Genomic DNA, 25,986 nt, shown 5'->3' with positions numbered 1-25,986 from the left:
ATATTAATCTTAACTTTACACACTAATCCTAACCTTACACACTAATCCTAACCTTACATATTAATCCTAACCTTACATATTAATCCTTACCTTAAATGCTAACCCTTACCTTAAATGCTAATTATAACCTTACATACTAATCCTAACCTTATGTATGAATCGCTACTTTACATACCAGTCCTAACCTTACACACTAATCCTAACCTTACACACTAATCCTAACCATATGTATTAATCACAACCTTACACACTAATCCTAACCTTACACACTAATCCTAACCTTATGTATGAATCGCTACTTTACATACCAATCCTAACCTTACACACTAATCCTAACCTTATGTATTAATCACAACCTTACACACTAATCCTAACCTTACACACTAATCCTAACCTTATGTATTAATCACAACCTTACAAACGATACCTAACCTTACACACTAATCCTAACCTTAAACACTAATCCTAACCTTATGTATTAATCACAACCTTACACACTAATCCTAACCTTACACACTAATCCTAACCTTATGTATTAATCACAACCTTACACACTAATCCTAACCTTACACACTAATCCTAACCTTATGTATTAATCACAACCTTACACACTAATCCTAACCTTACACACTAATCCTAACCTTATGTATTAATCACAACCTTACAAACAAATCCTAACCGTACACGCTAATCTAACTAAAATTTACACAACTTACAGGACTGCACACGTCTTTGTGTGGCCAGATAGCACAGGACACCTTTAGACGTCTTGCAGAGTCTGTGCCTCGACAGGTCAGAGCTGTTTTGGCGACGTGAGGGACCCTATACAATTGTACACAGGTGAATTTAATGTTATGGCTTAGTGGTGCATACTATATAGTAATAGGCACTACTGTCAAAATGTGAGACTGTTCTTACTAGGTAAAACATTGTACAGTATTGTTGGAGTAACGTGGTGAATGTTTTGCATTTTGCAGTTTAGAATTTGATTGCATTTAGGGACAAGCGCATTAGTAAGGTCATGATGTTGGTCACAAAATGCGAATGAAAAAAGGGACACTTAGTTCTTAATCTAATGGTGAAAAGCTCACATTCAGGGATTTGGCAGGAAGGTTCAGCAGTGTTGCTTTTCTGCTAAATGTAAGATTATTGGGGCCCTTGGTTTGCAGGTGGTTCGGTCTTGTGAGGCGTTACAGGCTTTAATTTGGCCTCATTTCCAGTTTCAGTTTTTTATTCAGTCACACATTAAATTAAGTAATGCTTACAATCATGTATATCGGTGTGGTGTTTGTAAACACGGACTACAAACTGTCCAAAAAATAATTACGCTCTGTACCCAACATCTGTTGGTAAGAGCTTCATTCCTGGTTCTTTGGCTTTACAGAGGAAATGTAGTTGGTCCACTAATGCCCCCTTCTGACCACAGTCAGTTTGTATTTTACAACCAAATAGCAAAATAGAAAACTGAAGATGTAATAAAAAAAAAGGTGTATATATTGTTACACACTGAAATGTTATATATATATATTTATATATATATATATATATATATATATATATATATATATATATATATATATATATATTTAATCTTCTATGATATTGAACAATAATCATGAATTAATTTGCAGTGTTTTTTATAGAATTTGATTACAGTTTTATTAGTTTATTAGCTTCATTTTTAGTCGATATAATAATTAAATGATGAACAATATACTATATGAGTTAATATGAGTTGTTTCACCTTTTTACTGTCATTAACAAAAGGGTTCTTGAACAATAGTAAAACCTTTTTGGTGCCATACAGAATTTTATTAAGGTTTTCCACCAACTAGAGGAACCCCTTTAAAAGTCAAAGAACCATTTAGACATTCATATGACTTGGTTTCATACAGAGTCATTAACTTTATTAAATAATCCGTAAAGACCAGGATACAGCTCTGTTCATCATTCTAAGAACATCTAAAAATAAATGAAACCAGAATTGGTTTATATTATTTAAAACACAGATCAGATTGTAAACTGTTGAACTGTTACTAATTACAGTATATTCAATCTGGCAAGCAATTAAGTATAGAATATTAAATAAAATGAATATACAATCATATACATAAAATTCAAGATCCAAATAACTATGTGAGGTTAATATTATAATATTAGATATTTGATATTTCTTTTTCTTCTTTCATTTTCATTCTGTTTTTCATTTCATTTCTCACTAAAACAGTTCAAGAAAAATGCTTTACAAACTATTCTGTCACTTCAACTTTGCATGGCAGTAAAATGTACGTCAGTAAAATGTATGTCAGTAAAATGTATGTCAGTGATAGGGTTTTTATAGGAAAACAGAAAACTGAAAACAAGCAAAAAGTCTTTTCTGAGTTTTATTTCACAGGTGAGTTCACCAGATTCTCACAAATGGTAGCAAACATTATAAAAACATTTTACTGACAAAGGTAAATGGGCCACCAGTCACTATTATAGTCTATTTATATAGTCTGTTAAGGCTACATTGTCTGAAACATGACATTTTAATATGGTTAACAGTGAAAACTATAGATTTTTATGGTTAACAATGAACAAAATGATCATTTTGGATCTGTTGATACAATATCATCTCACTCACTTTCCCTTTAGCTTTCCTCCTCACAATCCATAATGTCTTAAAACGTAGTGCGATCTGAAAGAAATTAAAACACAGTTCCTGCTATTGAAGCTTTTTCAGCTGTTCAGATAAATGTGAAGGAATTGTTATGGAAGTTGTTTATGGAAGATAATGGAATGATGCCCTTTGTAAGAGATTATTTTCTTAATAAAAAAAGAAGAGACATCCCTGACTTCAAATGCTGACATAATCAAAATTGTACATAAAAAGCACACAATCTTGACATACAGACGTAGTGATGGAAGAGACTTGGTGTTTTTGTAGCTTTGTTTATAAAGAAAATCATTTTTGCAGCTTTGATAATTTGTTGGTGTATCAATGCTACTATAGGGACTGTTTTTGTATCATAATTAATATAAAATATCTGTTTTTGTAGCACCCCTAGTATAACAACTGTTTCATAGGACTGATAATAAAGAAAATCTGTTTTTGTGCAAAACTGGCAATATAAAGAATCTGTTTTGTAGCTTTGCTAATATAGCAAATCTGTTTTCTGAGCACTGCTAATATATTTTGTAGCTTTACTAATATAGAACTCAGTTTATTATGTAGCTTTACTAATGTAACTTTTTGTAGCATTGCTAATATAGAAACTGTTTTTGTAGCATTGCTAATATAGAAACTGTTTTTTGTAGCATTGCTAATATAGAAACTGTTTTTTGTAGCATTGCTAATATAGAAACTGTATTTGTAGCATTGCTAATACAGAAACTGTTTTTGTAGCATTGCTAATATAGAAACTGTATTTGTAGCATTGCTAATACAGAAACTGTTTTTGTAGCATTGCTAATATAGAAACTGTATTTGTAGCATTGCTAATATAGAAACTGTATTTGTAGCATTGCTAATATAGAAACTGTTTTTGTAGCATTGCTAATATAGAAACTATATTTGTAGCATTACTAATATATAAACTGTATTTGTAGCATTGCTAATATAGAAACTGTATTTGTAGCATTGCTAATAAAAAAAACTGTTTTTGTAGCATTGCTAATAAAAAAAACTGTATTTGTAGCATTGCTAATATAGAAACTGTATTTGTTTCATTGCTAATGTAGAAACTGTTTTTGTAGCATTGCTAATATAGAAAACCTGTTTATTGTATAGCATTGCTAATACAAAAACTGTTCTTTTAGCTTTGCTTATATAGAAACTGTTCTTTCAGCTTTGCTAATATAGAAACTGTTTTTGTAGCTTTGCTAAAATAGAAAACATGTATATTATGTAGCATTGCTAATATAGAAACTGTTCTTTTAGCTTTGCTTATATAGAAACTGTTCTTTCAGCTTTGCTAATATAGAAACTGTTTTTGTAGCTTTGCTAAAATAGAAAACATGTATATTATGTAGCATTGCTAATATAGAAACTGTTCTTTTAGCTTTGCTAATATAGAAACTGTTCTTTTAGCTTTGCTAATATAGAAAATCTTTTTTTTTGTGTAGCATTGTTGCTATAGAAACTGTGTTTTATGTAGCATTACTAATATTCTAGAACCACACCAAAATAGCCAGTCGTACCCATCCCTCAAACAACCTCTTTCAGCCACGCTTGCTCTAGCAGGGCTTTGTCTACAAACAACGCCTATTCATACATGCACCTAGCTATATGCTAGACTGCTGCTTAAGCAATATAGAACCATTCCCGCACGGACCATTTCTGCACTTACTATTCCTTCATTACCCCGTAATCTCTTCTGGCGAACCTAAATCGACACGTGTCTAACCCCACCACAGACCCGCAACGTTAGAGAAGGTTCTGCTATTCTACTTTACAGTACAGATAGCTCTGAATGTACCTAATCATTAACAGTTATTAATAAGAGCACTTTAGTGACTACGGCAGCTCCTTCAGGTAATCGTGTTGTTTGCTGGACCTTCACACTGTTTAGTAACGACAGGCGGTTTCTGTAACTTTTAAAGAAGAATTCCTTTCAGCTTAAGATGTCGACACATTCACTGTGGTTTGGTGTGAAATGCTTTGCTGTAGAGAAACCTGCAGAGGCAGAATTTTCAACAGTGGAAGTGAATGGAAGGTCTCTAAAAGCTACATCACAGAAAGATAGTACATCAAATATTTACAAATACGGTTCCCTAATGTCTGAGACATTGGTTTACAAAAGTTTTTGTCTTATTTTACTGTTATTTTTAAAATCTATTAACTTTAAACACCTGAGTGGTTTACAGGTGGACTGAGGTTCCCTCGTTCTCCTCTTTATTTTTCTCTGTGGGTGTGTTTGATTGCGGTCTAGGGTTCGAGGGTTGGGATGACGGGGGTAGGAGAGTTAGAATAGGGGGTTTGTCACTATAGCCATGTCCTCGTACCTCTTCTGTATACTAGTTTGGCTAGCGGTGGCAGGGGTAGGGGCTATACAGTAAGGGTTTCCTGCTTCGCTAACCATGTTCTTGTATTCCTTTCATATGCATGAGTGAAATCCAATATGGCGGAGGGGTACATGCAGGGTGCTTTGAGGAAAAATAGTCCCCAAAGGAAGCTTTTTTCATATTTGCCACTATTTTACCATTATCAAACTCCTCAGACAGATGTACGTAGGTTCACTGGTGCTTTTACTCAGTGAATACAATGTGTTTGCAGCTGGTTCCCATCACCATCACCACTGCAAAGAAATCAAGAGTCAGTGAGTTTCTCTACAGTTTTTCTACAACGAGCCACTTCACACCAAAGCCCACTCTGCATGCCTTTGTTTACATCTCAACCACTTCATTTTATTTCAGAGACACAAGCAGAAACCTGGAGAAACTGTAAACAAAGTGTGTGTCGTGTGCAATAAATCAGCAGGTTGCGAGCACGACCTTGGATTTCTTCGGAGTGGAACTCGTTCCTTTCGCTGTGAGCCGTGCTGAAACGGCATGAATGCAAGACAAAACAACTGCAATAAAAAAAATAATAAAACAACACAACAACACTATAGAGACTTGACCTGCTCCTCAGACGCTTTCATGTAGAACATGCCTACACAGCAGCACAGGAAATTCAAGGACACTTCGGGTTTTCTTAGAAATGAAACAATAACAGGATCAACAGGATGTGTAGCACGTGCAGGCCAGCTGGAGTACGAGGATTGAGAAGTCAGTTATTGTTTTCTTATAAAAATGAATTTCGAAGTAAAAAACAAGACTAAAATGGAAAGATCTGTGTAGTTACAGGGAAACTCATGCCATGGTACCTCCAGAGATCTCTATACACATATATATTAGTGGTGTCAATCTATTAAGAGGTTAAATCACGTTAATCACAGTAATATTCTTATTAATTATTGGTTCATGAATTTTTGGGCGTAGAACAAATAATTGTGTGGTATGCTTAATAAACTGGCTCAAGGAGCCCATCTTTTTTTTCTTATGGGTGGTTTAGAGAACTTTAGCCCCGAATGAGGCATGACGAAGCTCGGACACAGACGCTTTAATAGAGAAAATGCTTGAACAGCTTTTTAAGAGGTATATGGGTGATCAGTCATTGGGCTGGATTAATCTCAGAGCTGCGAGGGGAGCAGCTGTGTGTGAGTGTGTCTGAGATTTAATCCATATTTCAAAATAAATAAAGTGTAATCTATCCTCGGAGCTCAACAGTAGCGACGCTGTGTTTGCATCGGTAAATAAAATTGCTGATACGTCATTAGACTCTGTACAGACAGAGACCTATGAGAGTAAATTGGGGCCAAATTTGGTAAGATGATGAATGTACATAAAAAAAATAAGTTTGCAGATTACTTGTGTGTGTTTTAACGCCTTAACATTGACAGCACCAATATATATATATATAAATATATACATACAGAGATTTATTTATATTTATATATACACATATGAATGAATTGGTCCAGTCAATCCATGTTTGATAAATCTGATTTGATTAGATCAAAAGCTTATACTATGTTTGATCTCCTAACCTCCCACCCAGTAGATATATACTTCAGCTTAAAACAGCTTGAGGACAGAACTGAGGATACTGCTAATGCTAGTGCTACTTGAGAAACATTAGTGCTGTATGAATGAAATCCCTGACAGATGCCATGTTAACATTGTTCCAGTTTGTTATGAACAGAACACACTTTCAAAAAAAAGTAGTGAAGTACAATCTCAGGATTCTGTAGATAAAAGTTAAAAATGTTCACAAATATTTTCACGAATATTCACCAGCATCATCCGCTTCATTCAACCCCCGACCTTTCTCACGCTTTAACAGAAAACCACAGACTGCTTTAGTTTAGTACCACAGAACAAAGAGTAGCGGAAAGGTCTCGATATCAACCGGGTTTTCAGCTGGAATGACACAAACAGAAACGTCGCTGTCGTAACTAAACCTCGGAGTTCTGAAACGTAAACTTCACAGGAGAACAACGAATCAGTAACAGGCGTGCAGGATTACTAGATTTCTGCTCTAAGTAGGGGAGAGCGGGGCACAGGCTAACACAGGGTAAACTTAACTTGGGTCCCAGTGGAACATGCTATTGGTCATATTTATGTATTCACAACTGTACTCGGACAGATATTTCTCAAGATTCAAAGAGTAATATTAGCACCATAAAAGCGACTTTTAAATATATACATACATATATATATATATATATATATATATATATATATATATATATTATAATATTTTTACCCATTTTCTCCCCAATTTGGACCGCTAATTACCCAACCTGCACATACTCTCTCCTCTTATCGTACTCTCTCCCTCTCACACAATTCCCCTGACACATGTGAGGGCGGACCAACACATGCCTACTCCGACGTGATGCAACACCGGGCCTAAAGGGAAGCGCTGCATAGGCAACAGCCAGCACCGCAGCGAAGTGATGTGGGGAGAGAGCGCCATCCACCAACCCTGGATAGGGCAAGGCCAGTTGTGCTTTTTTGGGGCCTCGGTTGCCGATATCTAGCAAAAAGTGACTTTTTCATGCTAAGTGAGTGATCACTGATACAATTCACTCCTGTATCACATTTACTGCAACCCTGAGCATGTGTCCCATCTTCATAACCCACCCATGTCTCACTCTCACATTAGTCTCATATTAGCTCTCCATGAATTCACTCTATCTGGCTGCACTCTTTCCACTGCTGTTCTCTTCGTCGAGAGACCCTTGTCAGCCTTGGTTCCTCTTAAGGCTTCTTCCTTTTACTCTAAAGGAGTTTTTCTTCAGCACTGTCAGCACTGGCTTATTTAAAGAAGGCTCAGGCCTGAATCTCGGTAAAGTTGCTTTGTGAGAACATCCATGATTTATAATAGATTTATACATTTAAACAGATTATATGATTTTATTGATTTTAATAATGTAGCACTGTTTTGAAACACTTCACCACCTCAGAGAACTAGAGAGGGCTAGCCAGGCTAAAGTACAGCCTCCACAAGGTGGGGTTAGTTTAACATACTGTCACAACTAAGCCTCCTCAGACAAACAGTGCATACAAGTGGTCCATACAACCCATACAGTCCATACAACCTGACTGACATTGATGGGATGTGTTTATGCACAGATTAAGGTAAAGGTGCATGTATTTGTCACTGTACAGCAAAATGTGTCTTCCACATTTAACCCATCTGTGGTAGTGAACACACTTACACACACATACACTAGTGAAGTAGGGGCAGTGAGTACACACACACCCAGAGCAGTGGGCAGCCAACTCCAGCGCCCAGGGAGCAGAGAGGGTAAAGGGCCTTGCTCAAGGGCCCAACAGTGGCAGCTTATCAAGCCTGGGAATCGAACCCACAACCCTGTTATTGATAACCCAGTTCTAACCGCTGAGCCACCACTGCCTTTAACAGGAAAGTACTAATGGTACTAGGAGTCTGTACTAAAATAGTACTAAAAGTACTACAGATGTCAAAAAAATAATAAAAATTATAAAAAAATATATATAGTTTATATATGGTTCTACTTTGCGGCCACAAATATATTGATACTAGCCTCTTTTTTAACGTGTGTTGGATTAAATGGATTTCAAATGGATTAAATTTCTCTTTAAAAAATAAAGGTGCTTCAAAGGGTTCTTTAATGTTTCTTGCCATTGAAGAAGCACTTTTGGTTCCATGAAGAGGCATGTTGGTAATAGAGATTTTTGAGTGTGAACCATCACTTGATGTAAAGGTTCTTCGCCAATTTGCTTCTTAATGGAACCAAAAATGGCTCTTCCAAGGCACCAACTCTAAGAACCCTTTGTAGCAGCTTTATTTTTAAGAGTGTACGGGGTAAGCTGTAACATCTGCACCCACGCTGTTCACTGCTGAATTATTCAGAGACAGTCAGATCTGAACAGTTTAGGTTTTTCACTGGGATCGGAGATGTGGGGGTTGCTTGTGTAAAGCATTCCAAAAAGCATTAGGTTGTGCCGTGCTCTCCCCCACGTTTCTATTGGTCCAGTTGTAACAAAGTGGGCTTACGAGGTCTTGATATGACAGCGACGAAAGGCAAATACATTCTGATACATAGAAAAAAAACACACAGGTTTTAGTTCAAAAAGAAACAACACGCATCCAGATGCTCATTTATAAGCGACGTAAGCTGGACCTTAAGTGCTAAGTTGTTTGAAATGGTTGGCATTAACCATTGGGCCACATTTATACTCCGGGTGTGAGTTGACAGGTTGTGCAATGATGCAGGCACCTCCACGGCCGCTCCCTCACTCCTCCTTGCCGTGTGTGGGTGTAGCGGCGATGCCTGAAGAGCTGAGGTTGGGAGTGCGCAGCAGGCAGGCGCTGAAGAGGCCTATGATACCCAGGTTAAGAAAGAAGGCCAAAGCCAGAGCCCCCAGAGTGCCCAGGAAGGAGGGCCCAGCCGAGTGGGTGATCAGCCAGCTGCGGCGCGAGCTCATGTCGGCCAACACCGCCTCCATCTGGAAATGAGTTCCCACCACGGCGCAGATGTGGAACAGCTGGTGGCTGTGACCTGGTAGAGATGTAATGGAAGCGTTTCACTTAAAGGAATAGTTTGTTGATACACTAAATGGACATGATTTATCACTTAACCCAGACGCAGCACATCAGCCAAGATAGGTTTGATCTCGGAAGTTTCCTTCTTTAGCTCGGAGCGGGAGATGTAAGGCTAATGTTGCTAATAATCACTGGACTTAGATGGTCACCAATCTCATCTCGTCCAGGTCTTTGCATTTCAGATATTTTATAGACCTACCACAAAGCTGAGTGGTGGGCTACCCATTATGAGCAAGCGGACCCATTGTGGAACCATTGTGAGGTCTAGTTTGAAAGTGGAGTAGTGCTGCATTTTTGGGCGTCTATTTACGAAGATTATGTTGGTGACAGTCTAAGTCCATTGTTTGTCAGCAACGTTAGCCGAGCATCTGCAGTTCTAAAGAACTAAATAAGCACAAATTGGACACTAAACATGTCTTGGCTGATCGACTGCATCTGGGCTCAGTGATCAGTCATGTTCACTTGATTTTTTGTCAAACTATTCCTTTAAGATGAGCATCTCATAGTCATGGCTGATCATGATCAATTACATGAACACTGAATCTATGTTCACACGGCAGGTAAAGTGGCCTATAAGAGATTTTTCACCAAGTCTGATCATCTATATCGACCTATATCAGACACTCGTCTGAACAGTTCAGGCTCCTAAACTGAATAAGGTTTCAGTGATATCTTCTCCAGCAGCACGGGAGCTATCAAAGAGTTCCAGTAGCTGAGCGCTGGGCTTATCACTGAGAATACGTTCAAGCTTGCTGCAAAAAGAACATGTTACTTTTCCACGTCCACTTCTTTGGTTTACATCCTTCTTGTTTTTTAAATGTTGTTTATCACTTTTTATTTTTCTTTGACGCTGCAGCAGCGCCCTCTTGTGGCCGTGTTCAACGCTCATGTCTTTAGAAATGTTTTTCTTTTAATTGTGTTTGAACAGAGACATCACCTCAAATACTTATGAGCTCTGTTACCTCGCGACCCTGCTACTAAAAACCTCCCTCATTCTGATCTGGCTGTTCAGACTGATCGGATATATAGCAGACTTCAGCACCACATATGAAAGTGGCCCTGATCGGAACTGAACATTCAGTGTTACACAGATAATCCCAGTGTGAGTGTGTGCTGTTTCAGGCTGGAACCAGTTACAGTTGTCTGTTTGTGCTAAAATCAGCCCGGTACCCTCACCCACAGTTACGCCATGTCTTTTACCAAAGTAGTCGAAGCGTCCTGGAGCCAGTCTCTCGGGAAGGTGAGAGGCGAAGAGGAAACCCGTCAGGAAGGCAAAAAGCAGGTGATAACAGTGACTGCTCACTGCTTCGGTGTGACTGCAATTCCCACTAAAACACAGCACCAGCTACACACACACACACACACACACAGACCAGTTTCAGACCAGGCCTAGGCTCATTGTTTGCCAAACAACCAACTCTGCATGATTGTAGAGGAGACTTGGGCCGATACCTAATCTTACAGTCTACTCAGTCTACTTTAAAGCAGCATTATGTGAGAATTGATATTTTTGCTCCTGAGCTCCCCCTACAGTGGGGGAGTGTAATTCACAGTTGCTCCCATGCTGTAAATAGAAATCACTCTTCAGTGCCCCCTCTTTGACAGCTGTACACATGCATTTGTTGACAAGCTGAAAGACAGTGAAGTGAAAGGAGGGTGTGTATGAGTGTGTTACGTACTCTGTAGAAAAGGGGGATGTTGTCAAACACGAACGGGAAGACAAATGCGCCAGTCCGCAAGATTTTACTCCTGTGTGGAAACTGCAATTCTAGAAACCTGCAAAAAAAGAAGAAGGAGTAAAAGTTTAGTTTCACGTAAGGCTGGCATTTCCCTGCAGACCAGGCAGCTGATACACAACAGCAAAGAAGCATGTGAGAAGGATACTCATGTGAAAATTGTATGATACAATGCCATTTGATCCTAAAGGTGCACCTGTTGCTACAAGGTCAATGCACACATAGCTTGTATGATCTACAAGCCAAAGCAATGGCATTAGAATGAATGGGACACTGGCACAGCCACATAGGAACATTGGTCATCATGCCCAATGCCAAGTGTCGGCTAGAGGGATATAAAGCCGAAACATTTTCACATTTACAACTGTAATTGGACTGATATTTCTAAAGATTCAGCCTGAAAACCAAAAAAGTAATATTAGCACCATAAAGGTGACTTAAAAAAGATATATAATATATTTACATATACATATTATTATTAAGCCTCTTGTGGCTCAATGCAATATACAATCCTCACAACAATGAAGCTGTTGTTGCAGCAAATGGTGATAACCTCCTTACTCATACTCATACGCTGACTGAGCAGGTGTCTGCAAATATTTGGGACATACAGCAACACGATCATGGGCACCTAAGACTTAATCCATTAATGCGATCCATGGAGAACCCACCTCACAACTTACAGGACTTAAAGGATCTGCTGTTAACGTCTCGTTGCCAGATACCACAGGATGCTTTTAGAGGTCTTTTGGAGACCATGTCTCAAACAGGAAGAGCTGTTTTGGCAGCACAAAGGGGACCAACTCAATATTAGGCAGGTGTTTTTTATTGTTATGGCTGATCGGTGTATAGTGGACCTATAAGGAAGGTACCAATACAGAGAATGCCAATGGTTCACAGTGCTATTACAGCTCAGCTGTCTCAGCATTTTTTTTTTATTGCCTCCAGGCTTGATGCCACTCCTGGGTCTCATGTGGATGCCAGTCAAATTAAACATGCCTTCCACATAATGCTGTTCCATCCGACTCTGCAACTGGTTCCTCTATTACCCAACCCACTTGTGTTGCACTGGTACTGACTGTGTAATTCATTAGCTTGAGTAAATTGTTAATACCATAACAATTGCACTGGTTGGAAAGAACAACTGAGCCATCCAATCAGTAATAATACAGAAATTAACCCAGTGATGCTGAGGGAATTAACAGCAATTTGCCTTTTAAGCTGCACTCCTCTTTTCAAAATTAGATTTCTCAATGCTGTTGGTTATTCAGACATGTAAAGGACATGATATAACAAGGGCAAGTAATGTATATGTATATATGAGCGGTGAAAAAGATGACGAGTTTAAAAACCATGCCCCATTTTGGGGTCTAACCAGATCATTTTTCAGAGAAAACTTGATAGAAAATACCATGAAATAAAATGTTTGGTTTATTGAATTTAACAATATGCAATTATACAAGATTATTAGCAACAAAAAAAAAATCATTTGATACCCCACATGTTTTATACATAAGAGCACATTATAAACACTGCCCATTGTTTGTGCTCTACTGGCTGAATTTTAATGTTCAGTTCTTGGACCTCTGCTTATTGTATATGTAATATGAAGATGGACATTATAATGTAATATGAAGATGGTTGTCCACGCTCACAGCAATTACGACAGCCTATAGAAAGCAATGAGTTCTACATCGATTTTAGATGAAAGTTTAATATTTTCATTCTATTCATCATTTCAGTCATTTGGGAGCATTTCTATTGGTCCATTCAGCATGAACCTTTACCGCAATGTAAAGAACCGTCAGAGTCACATTAGGTCAAAAAGCAAAAAGAACAACAGCAGCAAATAAATGGTGGTTAAGAAACACTAAAACTGTCAAAGTGTCAAAAGGGAATTCCATCATTTCTACATAATTCAACAGCTAAGATGTAAACAAAGTCATGGGTCAGAAGTGTTCACAGTGGTGGTGATCAGAACCAGACTCTCTAAAAGCTACATCTCAGAAAGCTATTAGAAGCTATAAATACACTGCCTGAGGCCTTGTCTTATGACAAGGTTTTGGCCTAAATCATACATTTTTCAAATCCATTTATGACAGAAAGACACATACAGAGTGTTTTAAGTCAAATGTGTCCCTCAAAAAATATTTGACCACTATTTTACCATCATTAACATGATATGAGGAAGATTTCATCCGAAGAATATGACGGAAATGAATGCATGAGCATGCTAGCCCTGTATGAGACGACAGTACCTCAGAAAGAGAAACACCATGAAGAAGGAAGAAGAAAACGGAGTTCATGAGACTTCAAGTCTATCAGTCACAGTCATGTCATGTCCCTACAGACTCTTAGGTTGAAAAGGAACCTTTTAAAGTTTACGTTCATGTTATGTTCACGATTTACGGTTGGGTTGATGTGTTTATGTTCACACTTTGTTAATACGTTCCACCTGTGGCTTATATATTTAAGGAGGGCTAGCCCAGCAGCCAGTGCTGAGAATTAACTCTGTTTGACTCTTTTTAACTCAGGTTGACTCAGTGTTGGATCTTGTGTGGCATAGTTCAGACTGGATCTGTTGGGCTCATCAACGGCCTTTGGGAATAGAGGCTAACCTCCTTAGCCTAGGGAATCCTGTGTATCTGCCGAACCGTTCGGACTGTCTTATCTAAGGACGGCGTGTACCGTAAGGATCTGTAGGGGCTAGTTCATGTGAGTGAGCTTAACTCACTACGCTTCCTGCTCAAAGCTTAGTCAAGGTCGTTAGCTCAAGAACGGGCTAGAGGTATCGCCTGTATTCAGGGAAGCTGGCCCTATTGTAGTATAGGTTCTGTCGTTTGGGTTCAGTAGCTGTTTCCTCAGCTTTGGAGTCAAGTAAGTTCAGAAGCGCCTGACTAGCGCTGTCTTTTATGTTTCAGTGTTTCACCCAGGCACGGCCTGTAGGTTTTGGTTAGCGTTATTGTTCTGGCTCATCCCTGGCACGCTAGCCTAGCCCTCGTCTCTCACCAGCCACAGGTGTGCTCATTTGTTTTGCCTGGTTTGCGTTGTCACGTTTGTGTTTCTGTTGTACTTTCATCCTGTAACGTTTTGCTGCTTGATCTTGTGTTCCGCCCTGTTTATTGTTTAATAAACTCTCTTGCTTTAGTCCATCCCCTGCGAGTGTTCACCCTCATTGTTGTCAGTCCCAGCGGATCATGACAAAAACACAGGTTTTAAAAGGTTTGATCCCGAATTACACACTACTCCCTATGTAGTGCACTACACACGTCACAAAACTACAGGTTCTAGATCTAAACAGAGCACTACATATCTGTAACAGTTTTTACATTTTTATTCTTATGTGGTTGAATGAAGGTTGCTTAGCGGTTATGGGTGGCAGTCTGTCACTGTTGGGCCCTTGAGCAAGGCCCTTCACCCTCTCTGCTCGCCAGGCTCCACCGCTCTAGGCATGTGAGCTCACTGTCACTGTTTAATTAAGTGTGTGTGTGTGTGTGTGTGTGTGTGTGTGTGTGTGTTCACTACGTGGATGGGTTAAAGGCGGAGGCCAAATTCCAAGTGTCCAACACTAACACACATGGTGTCTTCAGAAAAGTGCTGAACTCTGGTGCTGAAATCAGTGTGAAGAGGTTGGTGTATTACTTTAGGACTGAAGCAGTTCACTATACAGGGAGAAAGGAGATATTTGAGATTCAACCAGAAACATGCAGGTTGTGGCTTCAGTGCTTTTAAAAATCTCCACCTTGGAGAGTGTTTTTGGAAAGCTCTGTTTTCAGTGACTGAAATTTTGATTTACATGTGGACAAAAGACCAAAACACAGAGGAAAACCTCAGTTTTTAATAAAACACATTGAAACGTGTGGATGAGGCCTAAAACTCATGTGGGTTCACTTGTGGCTCTGGATAGTGAACAGCAAACCCTGGTTCCTATCAGCACCGCTTCTCAAGAAAGGTTTGAAACATCTCATGTCAAACCACACCGAATGACTTTCCTAAATGGCTTCATGATTTCATCTACAGAATTCTACAGAACTTGCTCAGATGCTCAGTGCTTTCCCTACCTGGAGTAGCAGGACATGCTGGTGCAGAAGATTGTGTTGGCGATGGCGATGGGAACAAAATGCTGGTGAAGCCAACTGTTGACCCAACATTTGGGCATCACGTAAGAGCCGTATGTGATAGCACACCCTGGAGGAACATACAGATACAGGTAAAACCATGAGAAACCTTCTTTTCTGAAACAAACCAAAGCCATACATGCTAAGCTATACTGAAACCCATATAAATGGCGATAATCTCAATTTTTCACTGAACTGGTCTGAGGTAGAGAATCTGAAACAATGCCTGAGGAGAATTAGATCAAACCAAGCCGTCTAGACTAATAACTTGCTGTTGTTGTTTTTTTTGTTTTAGTCAGAAATAAGATTTGGGAGCAGATTTTAGGGGATTCTGAGGCTCAAAAGAGGATTTGAGGTAAATCAAGTTAATGCAACCAAGGTCCTGTCCCAAATACAACTCTAAAGCCCTCCACTTCTGTTTTTAAATCTTACATGTTAATGAGGTACACAGGCTTATTTATCTAACCCTACAGTTATGTAATAAGAAAAGAGGTGGCTGTAGTAAGTAGGCAGGGCTGTAGCGCACAGCCAACTCATTTGAATGGCAGGATATCAGACTATCATGCATAGCTGTTGAGAAAGCATTTGCATGTGAAGGACAGTGGTTCATCCAAAAAAAAAATAATAATGCAAATGGGTTTTCTGTTTTCCCAAGCATTACTCTGGGCTTGTTAGGGTTGGGCTTTCAGGGCTTACAAAACAAGTTTGGTGAAAAAAATCGATCATCCAAATGATCAGCCAAGACACTAACACTGGAATTAACTGTTATCAATCTCACCGCCGTAAATAAACTTCTAAACCTTAAATTACATGTTTTAAAAATCTGTTGAACAGCAAACCTTTTTTAATGGTCGTACATTTCATACATTTCATGGACAGACCTTATTTATACACTGAAGCCAAAACCGGAGTGCTTACTCAGAAATGCTGTTCCTTCATTCAGCTCTGATTTTATGCATCGTAAGACATGGTGTGTCCTAAGGCACGCCCTATACAGGAAGCATGCGTCGTAACGTCAACGTTTTCAGAAAGCTCAGCTTCCTCGTCCACACGTGGACAGGAGGCCAAAACGCAGACGAAAACTTCCGTTCTATATAAAATCTAATCACATGTGGACAGGGCCTAAAACTCAGATGACTCGTGTAGGTTCCCTGGATCCTATCACGGCTTACAAAACAAATTTGGTAAAGAATCTAATGATCAGCCAAGACATATTTGCTAATGCTGAAATTAACTGTCACCATAAATACACCACCAAATCTAAAATTACTTGAAGAAAAAATGTAATGGTTTCATACACTGAAACACTGAAGCCATAACCAGAGTGCTTACTCAGAATCGCTGTTCCTCCATTCAGCTCTGTTTATATGCACTAAAGTAAGACATGGCATGTCCTAAGGCACATTGATTTTTCTGGGTCATGCAAATGAAGATGTGTATGCGTGTTGAGCAGGTAGAGACGTGTCTGGGTGTGGATTTACAGAGAAGAGACTGGTGACAGTGTAAGTCCAGTGTTTGTTAGCAGTGTAAGCTCAGCATCTCCTTTTCTAAACTAAAGACATAAACTTTACATACCAGACATGTCTTAGCTGATTGACTGCATCTGGGCTCAGTGATCAATCTCAGTTCTCTGGTCCATTACCTAACTATTATTTTACATTTCGAACTACTGAATGTCTAGACTATAACTCCAACATTTGGAATCACTTGTTATGGATTTTGTTTTATCTACAATAATAACTTAGAAAACACAAACCAAACAATATTTTCAGATGTTTTGTTCAATACGTTAAGAGTGATTTGGGAACAAGACACTTTCAAGGCATTCAACAGATAATCGTATCCAAAGCAATTTACAAAAGTGCTTCACTGTTTACTCAGAAAATACCCTTAGTTAGTTTGTATAGACTAGGATCCAAAGATCCCTCTAGGCTTAGATACTACTAAATACAGAAGTAAGTATGGAGCCCAAAACACCTAACATATGGGTCTTCAGTCTGCATTTGAAGACAGCGAGCGTTGGACCCTGCTGTTCGGACACCCAGGGGAAGCTTGTTCCACCATTTCAGTGCAGGACAGAAAAAAGCCTGGACCCTTGTCTTCCATGGATCTTAAAGGATGGCGGGTCAAGCCGAGCCGTATTTGAAGCTCAAAAGGCTCTTGGTGCAGATCGGCTTTTCGGCAGATCAGTCCATGGTCTGGTCCATGCTTAGCTTTGAAGGCAGTGATGGCCGATAGAAGACGGGTTAAGGGCCTTGCTTAAGGGCCCACCCCCACCCGACACCAGACGTCATATGTTTTTTGGGCTAAATCTGGTTGGCCCATCGCGGACTTTGTTCAGCCCAAATACAAAGAGACGTTGATCTTGGAGGACATAACCATACCTGCACAGTGTCCTATTTATCCTAAGTTCTCTCACAAATTACTGGTCTCATTCCTGTCTCATACCAGATATGACAGTAATACTAATGATCAGTTACTTTGATGACATTACAAAGTTTCAGGGCAGCTTTACAGCTGTAGGAAGAAGCTAAACGCAGCCCTTCTTTGCAGCAGTATTGGAAAACATGGCCATGTGGTGGAGTGCTCAACAGAAAGACAAATAGGATTCAGAGATGGAACGGCAGATAGCACATATGAGCAGCCTTTAAAGTGATCTTTGCCAGAAGAAGCCTTCTGATTCAAAGCCATTCCACAACTGTTTCAACTTGGGGTTCTTTAACTCTTAAAAGCAGGGATACACTGAAACTTCAACCACAGAAACACTGCAGCTGACAATAGTCAAAAGCAGAACTTTGGGTTTGGGCTGAATGAGAAGAAGGAGGAAAAAGACAGACCCTCCCCCAAGATTTAACAGCCCTACAATGAAGGGTCAAAATCACTCAATCAATCATCTGAATGGAAATGAAACCAAGCAGCAGTACTTATAGCTCTGCATGTTCCCTTGGCTCTCCTGCACAGTAGCTCAAGGCTCAAAGTCCTGCACAAGTCCTAAGAAGTAGTTCATAGCTTCTTAACCAACAATTTGTAATCAACCAAGTAGTCCAACACTCAAGAAGGCCTTCACTACAGGTCTGATTCCACTTGAATTCACATCACCAGGGTCGCAAAACACTGTAGAACCTGCAGCAAAGGCCTGAAAGCACTGCACAACCAGCAGTAGGTTTCAAAATGATATAAAGTTGAACTAAAAAAATAAAGGAATTCATTGTCCTGAATGACGAACTGTTCTCTACAATCACAGACTCAGGATTTTAAAGAGACATTCTGCAGCTTTTTAATTTCAGTTTAGGTACAACAGTAAAAGTGCAGCTCATATAATTTTCACTACAACTGCAGGTCCTGCAGTCGACCAGTCTCTTCCAGCCAAGCCTGTCTATCACTTCAGTCCTCAGTGTAACCCCGTCTTCTTACAATACAGCAGGTGGTGGAATTAGACAGTGGGTGGAGCTATACATCATACTGCAACCAGCCAGCAGAGGCACTAGACCTGTGGTTGCTCCACTTTTGAGAGGCGCTGCACTGCCCATGTTTTCCTTGTATTTACAGTCCTTGTATTTACAGTGTATCACAAAAGTGAGTACACCCCTCACATTTAGACATTTCCAGCTGTATATTGAGTTATTTTGAGGGAAGAATAAATTTACACTGTTATATTAGCTGCACACAGACTACTTGTCAAGTGTCATTGTATCAATCTTATCCCATGAAAAGATATACTTAAATACCTTCAGAAATGTGAGGGGTGTGCTCACTTTTGTGATACACTGTAAATACTACTGTTGTAGTAAAATATGCAATATTCCGTTGTGCTGAGGGTCAGAGAAAGAACTATATAGAGAAAATAATGGATTTTATAATATTACACAATATTTTACTTTTAAAATCCCTTAAAAGTACAATTTGAAACAAAGTTTCAACAAAGTTACATATTATTTCACACATGAGGGAGATGAGGGTTAGGGTGCCATTCTGGCAGACCAGCTCAAATGTCCCCCTGGGCCACACTTTAAAGGTTAAAGTGAAGGGTTCTTTCAATGGCTGCCAGACTGTACTACTGCTCTACACTTCTGAAGTAGCTGGAACAAAGCTCGCAGCCTGTTTGTGGAACTGTCCAGGCCTTCCTCTTTAGCTCTCTGCCTCTTGTTTTCTTTTATTTGAAGCCCTAGAAAGCACAATGGCTTTAGTGTGTTCGACCGCTCCCTTTCTACTGCTCCTCCACAGCCAGGTCAGAGACCGCTCCATAAACTCACACTGTTTACTTCTGGACTCGGCCTGCGTGTGTTTTCGTGAGCTTCCAGCTTCCTACGCGTTACATAAACCTCATGTTTCACCGCCCTTCACGCGTAGTGACACTTGGGATCGCAGCTTTGGAGGAAAATTCCATACAATAGTCATAATTTAATAAGGGATTCCTTACTATGAAGTCAGTTAGGAGGAATCTAGCAGTCATTTTCCACCCCAAACACTCTGGATGAAGTGCAAGCATGAAGCTGGAGACTACATGAGATGGATTTTCACTCGTTAAATTGATTTAAATTATTGTTGTAGCTTTTAACTAGAACTAATTACAATTTAAATTAAAGGCGTATGTACTTCTTCAGTAGATTTTAGGTGTGTTTAGTGTATTTACTGAGATTATATTGGTGACAGTCCAAGTCCAGTGTTTAATAGCAATGTTAGCATAGCAGCATTATATTATATGTAATATGCACTATATAGACACTATACAAAAGTATTGGGACACCTGCTCATTCATAGTTTCTTTCAAAATTTAAGGGTATTAAAAAGAGTCGATCCTGCTTTTGTAGAGTAACTGTCTCTGTTAGCCAGGGAGGAAGGCTTTCTACTAGATTCTGGAGGAGAATTGCTGTGAGGATTTGACTGCATTCAGCTACAAGAGCGTCAGTGAGGTCAGGATGTTGGATGATCACCACCCCACCTAATCATCCCCAACTCATACTAAAAGTGTGAATACAGCTCCACTGCTCCACAGCTCAGTGATGGGGAGCTTTACACCCCTCTAGCCCACACCTGGCATTACGCAGCATGGGGCTAATAGTTTCATGCTTATCTGTTCCAGAGAGTCCTATTCTATTGGCAATTCTTCTCTGTGTCAGCAATGGGCGCAGCTTAAAGTAGTTGAATGCATCCATTAGAAGGTGTGTCCACAAATATTTTGAACATACAGTGTATATTCTGGCATTTATTCCTATTATACTTCACTTTTACATTGTTTAAATCAAGTCGACTGATGCCGTGTAACTGGTTCACATAGCTTTTCAGGAGGTTCCTGAAGCTAATATGATTGTGAGTGTGTATTTAGTTGAGATAAAACTGTTGATAATTCAATTCCAGTATTTGTTAGCAAAGTTACTGAATCAGCATTATATGAACATTATATCATATTTAAGATACATTTACAAAACTTTACACTTAAGGTTAATTTTAGTCTTCTGTATTAACATGTGTGAGTGTAGACTGTACGTCTGACCTTTCCATTTATACTGATGTTAAAATGACAAAAAACATGGGAGAAATCAAAGATTCAGAGTGGATCAGCGGTCTAACACTACGGTCCGGGGGTCGCAAGTTTGAATCCCGAGTTATGCTGCTTGTGCATCAGCAGCCGGAGTCAGAGCGGGCACAATTGGCCGTGCTCTCTCTGGGTGGGTAGATGGTGCTATCGCCCCTCTTAACTAATGTTAAGCTGGCGATTTCCTCAGAGTGTGTGCAGTTTGAAAAGAGACACGGTGGCTTTGTATGTGTTGGAGGAGACGTGCTAACTCTTTACCCTCCTAGTGTTAGGAGCAGTGCTAGAGACAATGCTAGTCGCAGTGTCAAAATTGGGTCAAAAGGGGGAGATTTTTTTTGACAAACAAATAAAAATGAAAGATTTTCCTTTCCATAGAAAATGACTATTCATCCAATTTACTTCTATTACACAAACTGTAAAACGTGGCTGTTCTCTTGAATAAATAACTCCTCTAAAATGCCATGTTTATGTAATCGCTTGCTAATGTAGCAGTAAGACTTTCAGTGGGACATGATTTAATAGTAAAGTAAGAAAACAAGTGTAAAAAGGAACTAATCAATCAGTGTTGTTGGTTCTGTAAGTGGGATCTGATTGTTACTGTAGTGCAGTGCTCTTACCCTGTCACTTTCTCTAGTACTACACCTGCTTTAAACATGAACAGGCACTACACCTTTCCACCAGTAATGCTCTTAAACCGGATCTGCTTACTCACTCTGCCACTGAATGGCTACTTTATCTGAAGGCACAGACCCATGGTGTGCAAAAGGCTAGGCTCTTCACTAAAACCATTCTGCCATGCCAACCAAAGTGTGACCCCTGAAAGAGTGGCATCCTGGAGGAAGGAGGGGGTACCAAGGGCAAAATAATCTCATTTACGTTGTATAGCTCATGTTCTGTAGCTCTTTCGGTGCTCTAAATCAAGAACCATTTTTAAAATACTCTTTAAAGAACCATCTACAACATATTTTAGAAAAAAATGTCTAGATAGGGTAGGTAGGTAGATAGATCTACTGTCTTAATTAAAGAAACCTAAAAGAACCCCTTTTTAAAGAGTGTTGCCTGTCAATCAATACCTATTTGGTGTCTAAAACTTCATTAGTTTTGTTCTGGAGCTACGAGGCTAAAGCTGCTAACAGTTCTTGAAAGCTTATTTCCATGACTGTAGAAAGCATGGACAGCGCAACGTCTCTCGAAAAAAAAAGCCACCACAGGTCTAGCGCCTCTCCTGGCTGGTTGCAGTAGGATATATAGCTCTGCCCATCTCCTTATGTTTCAATGACAAAACAGCCCATTTTATTTCATCTTCCTCCTCTAACCTGTCTTTCCATCTCCAGTGCCTAATTCCAACAGTTAGCCCTCCCTGTGCAAACTGGGAATTCAGGGGCAAAATCTGCTCTACTTCTGCGCTGTAAGCTCAATGAAGGCGGTCTGAGACACGCTTGGTCTGGGGGAAGGGGGCAGCTCCACCTCTTATCTCTACTGCACAGACTCTGATGCAAATTTGACAACATAGACGACAGGGACCATGTTTTGTACAGTCATTGGTCCCACCAATCAGCAACAAACAAACAATTCTCCTGAATAATGACATGACATAGTGCTTTTGTCCATTTGTATAGATAGCAGTGTATCATACAGTGTCAGAAACCACATGAGCAATTCTATTATAATATTATAATAGAGATAATCAACCCGACACTGTCTGCGGCAAGTGTGTGATGATTCAGACATGCAGCTGGTAGCTGGGAGGGGTATAAGCTTCCTTTAGCAATATTTGCCTTGGAGCTGCTTCAGACACCAAAAAGGCCTTGTCCAACTGATTACATTTGTGGATATGGGATAAACTGATTTCTGGCTGACTTCCACCATCAGGCTTAGTGGTCAGTTATCCCAGATGCAGTTGATCAGCCAAGACATGTTTGGTGTCCGAAGTTTGCTTCTATAGGAAATGCTAGGCTACTGCTGCTAACAATCACTTGACTTAGACTGTCACTAATCTCCTCTCTGTAAATACACGCCTGAAGTCATCACAGGACACATTAATGAGACAGTAAGACCTTCTTTAGTCTATAAAGACAAATACGATTTTCACAGAACAGTGGGAGGCATTACGAGTAACCGAAACCTCAACACAGTAGGTGGCATCACTCTGTGCATTGTGGTACAGTTTGATAGCAAACTGGACGACTTATTAGGCAAATAAATGAATGATGCATTAATTTGGGTCGTGTATTTACAGAGCTGAAACTGGTGACAGTCTAAATCCAGTGTTTGTTAGCTGCATTAGCCTAGCATCTCCTGTTGCAAACTAAAGAAGGACATGTTGGATATCAAAGATGTCTTGGCTGATCTACTGCATCTGGGATAATTCCCATAAATTATTCAGCATCTATAAATCTATGCACCTCAATGTGTGACTTATGTAGTTATATAGAGTAGAGGTCATCCGTTCTAGTCCAGTCAAGGGCTGGCATCCAGCACAGCTTGGTGCTCTGCCAAATCTGACACCTACTAGACCTGTCAGTTATCTGAAGAGTTGATCAGGTGAGTTAAAGCAGTGACACCCAGCAGTGAACTCCAGGAGTAAACCTGATGATCCCAGACAGATAATCCGAGTGTGGCCCCACATGAGGATCCTTAGTGTTTAAAGTGATCTGGCTCATACCCAGGCTGTAAAGGCTGAGGGCTCCGTAGTCGAAGAAGTAGCAGATGTGACGAGCCTCGGGTGACATGGTGCTGAAAGTGTGTGCGCAGCTGGAGGTGAAGGGGTACAGGCAGATCAGCAGCATGTAGACCAGCAGCGGCCATGTGTAGCTTTCTGTCAGGAAGTTCTCCGTGGAGCACAGCATGCAGAAACGCCAAATGAAGTACCTGTCAGGGCCGAGCCAGAGGGAGATAAAGCACAGGCGAGCCTTCAGCAGAGATACCACAGACAGCACTGAAACTATTAAGCCAGACTATATTGTCCAAATGTTTGCGGACACCCCTTCCCCTGGACCAGCAGGAACCCCTCAAAATGCGTCGCTCAGAAGCCCTTGAGCAAGGTGCCTAAACCCACCTGCTCCCTGGTTGCTCAGGTTGTTGCTCATCAGTCCAAGTGTGTGTTTTCACTGCCCTAGTTGTGAGTGTGTGTATTTGTGTGTGTTCACTGCCACAGATGGGTTAAATGTGGAGGTTGAAATCTGTGGTACTGCTGTGATGTGTGCAGTGATTATAAAGAACTGGATTGGTATTAAAATAGCCAGTACCTGATCCATTAAAATATGCCAGGATCAGACCTAATTTTCTATGAAAACATTCAAATTTGATCAGTACTGGCCGATACTCAGTATTAAGGATCAGATCAGGGGCAAAAGACTAAATTGGGACATATATATTTAATAAATCATTTATTTTAATTACAATAAAAACGTAATTACTGTGGTTCTAGACTATCCAATTCATTCTAATCAATTCTAAAATTTAAAATCTATGCAGTTGAGCCGGTTTCTCCATTTGACCTAGTTCTTATTGATACACACTCACACCAAGTATTGCAGTAACAGCCTCAGCAAATCGGTCACTCTTCCACTAAGTGTGTAAACCTTCGCTGATCTTTGGCTATCAAACAAGCCAGTGAGCGCAGAACTACTATACACTTCACTATTATGTAACATGCTTCTCTCCAAAGCCTCTAAGCTGACTAGCGATAAGTGCTAAGTCGGGAATGAAAAGCACATGCTGGACTGGGTCTCTCACCAGGTCGGCAGGAAGTGGGTCCAGATATTCACTGTCTCATTGGTCATCTGAAAGCTGCTGAGGATGCAGTCCAGGGCGGAGCTTTGAGGGTGCCGGTAGCCTGATATGATGCTGTCTTCCCGAAACACCTGTGTGTTACAACACACACGTCTATACTGTAAAAAATATAGATTTTGGAAATCTGCCTGCCAATCACTGGATACTGTAAAATCTTTGTTTAAGAGACTAAAGGCTAGCCTGGCACTGTTCCAAATCCTTTAAGAAAGGGGTTATTCATGGTAACACTGGGCAAATAATTTTGCCAATCCCTGCTTGGTCCCTATTCTTCTTATCAGTACACTTTTTTTACACTTTTAAACCAAGACGTCTTTAGTTTTGCACTGGAGCTATGAGGCTAATGTAGACTGATAGTGGACAAAATAGACCAAAGTGCATCAGGATCAAGAATCAGGATTCAAGACCATTTTACTGTGACTAGCATGTTTAGCTTGTGGTTAATTTCCCCACACTATATGTCCAAATGTGGACACCCCTTCTATATCCCTTTGTGGACACCCCTTCTAACGGATGCATTCAGCTGCTTCAAGTTGCACCCATTGCTGACACAGATGTGCAAATGCACATAAACACACACAGCTTGTCTAGTACCTGCAGAGAAGTACTGCCAAAAAAATAGGACTCTCTGGAGTAGAGAAACATGAACCTACCTGCACCAATATCTGTTTCTCAAAGAGTTTAAACCAAATGAATTAACGCTCCGGTTCAGATTTACTCTGGTTTTATTGGGCGCCTTGCTGAAAATGAAACATGATGAGCTGAGCTTTTACAGCTGGAGTTGAACATTGTTAAACCTGATCTAGTGGATCTAGTGGTCAGTGTGTTTGGTTCATTTATGGCTGTATTTAGGAAAGGGCAGTAGTCACAGCCATTGATTACAACACTACCGGAAGCCGCGGAAATGTGAGAATGGTGTATTGTATCAAATCGAGACACCCCTGTATCGTACAGGATACAAAACCCCCACAAATTTGTCTACTTCGGATTATACAATAAGATGATGACTTCCAGAATGGGACTACAGTGTTATCCGAGTGAGCCAGTGAGTGCTATAGAGCTTGGAACCCAAGTGGACCTAAGTGACAAGCTTGAACAGAGCCAAGTAAATAACAATCAAGCTCTTAAGGACTAGTAGAGGCAAGGGCCCAGAAAGACAAGCAGCTTTTTTGTCTGAAACTGAGT

The 25,986-nt window shown here is 40.0% G+C and overlaps 1 protein-coding gene across 2 annotated transcripts in view; it reads right to left on the bottom strand.

Annotated features, from left to right (window-relative positions):
- Positions 1-2,370: 2,370 nt before the first annotated feature.
- Positions 2,371-25,986, bottom strand: part of paqr6 (progestin and adipoQ receptor family member VI) — a 43,567-nt gene continuing 19,951 nt past the window's right edge. For both annotated transcript variants that reach the window (XM_072692376.1, XM_072692377.1), the window contains exons 3-8: positions 24,748-24,875; positions 23,675-23,880; positions 15,417-15,543; positions 11,299-11,395; positions 10,820-10,964; positions 2,371-9,575 (exon numbers count right to left, since the gene is read on the bottom strand). In XM_072692376.1, coding sequence (XP_072548477.1) covers positions 9,310-9,575; positions 10,820-10,964; positions 11,299-11,395; positions 15,417-15,543; positions 23,675-23,880; positions 24,748-24,875 — 969 coding nt within the window. In that variant the 3' untranslated portion in view covers positions 2,371-9,309. The remainder of the gene's footprint in view (positions 9,576-10,819; positions 10,965-11,298; positions 11,396-15,416; positions 15,544-23,674; positions 23,881-24,747; positions 24,876-25,986) is intronic.

This window comes from Salminus brasiliensis, chromosome 1 (genome assembly GCF_030463535.1).
Source record: "Salminus brasiliensis chromosome 1, fSalBra1.hap2, whole genome shotgun sequence".
Lineage (NCBI taxonomy): Eukaryota > Metazoa > Chordata > Actinopteri > Characiformes > Bryconidae > Salminus > Salminus brasiliensis.
This window is presented reverse-complemented; position numbering and strand designations above follow the sequence as displayed.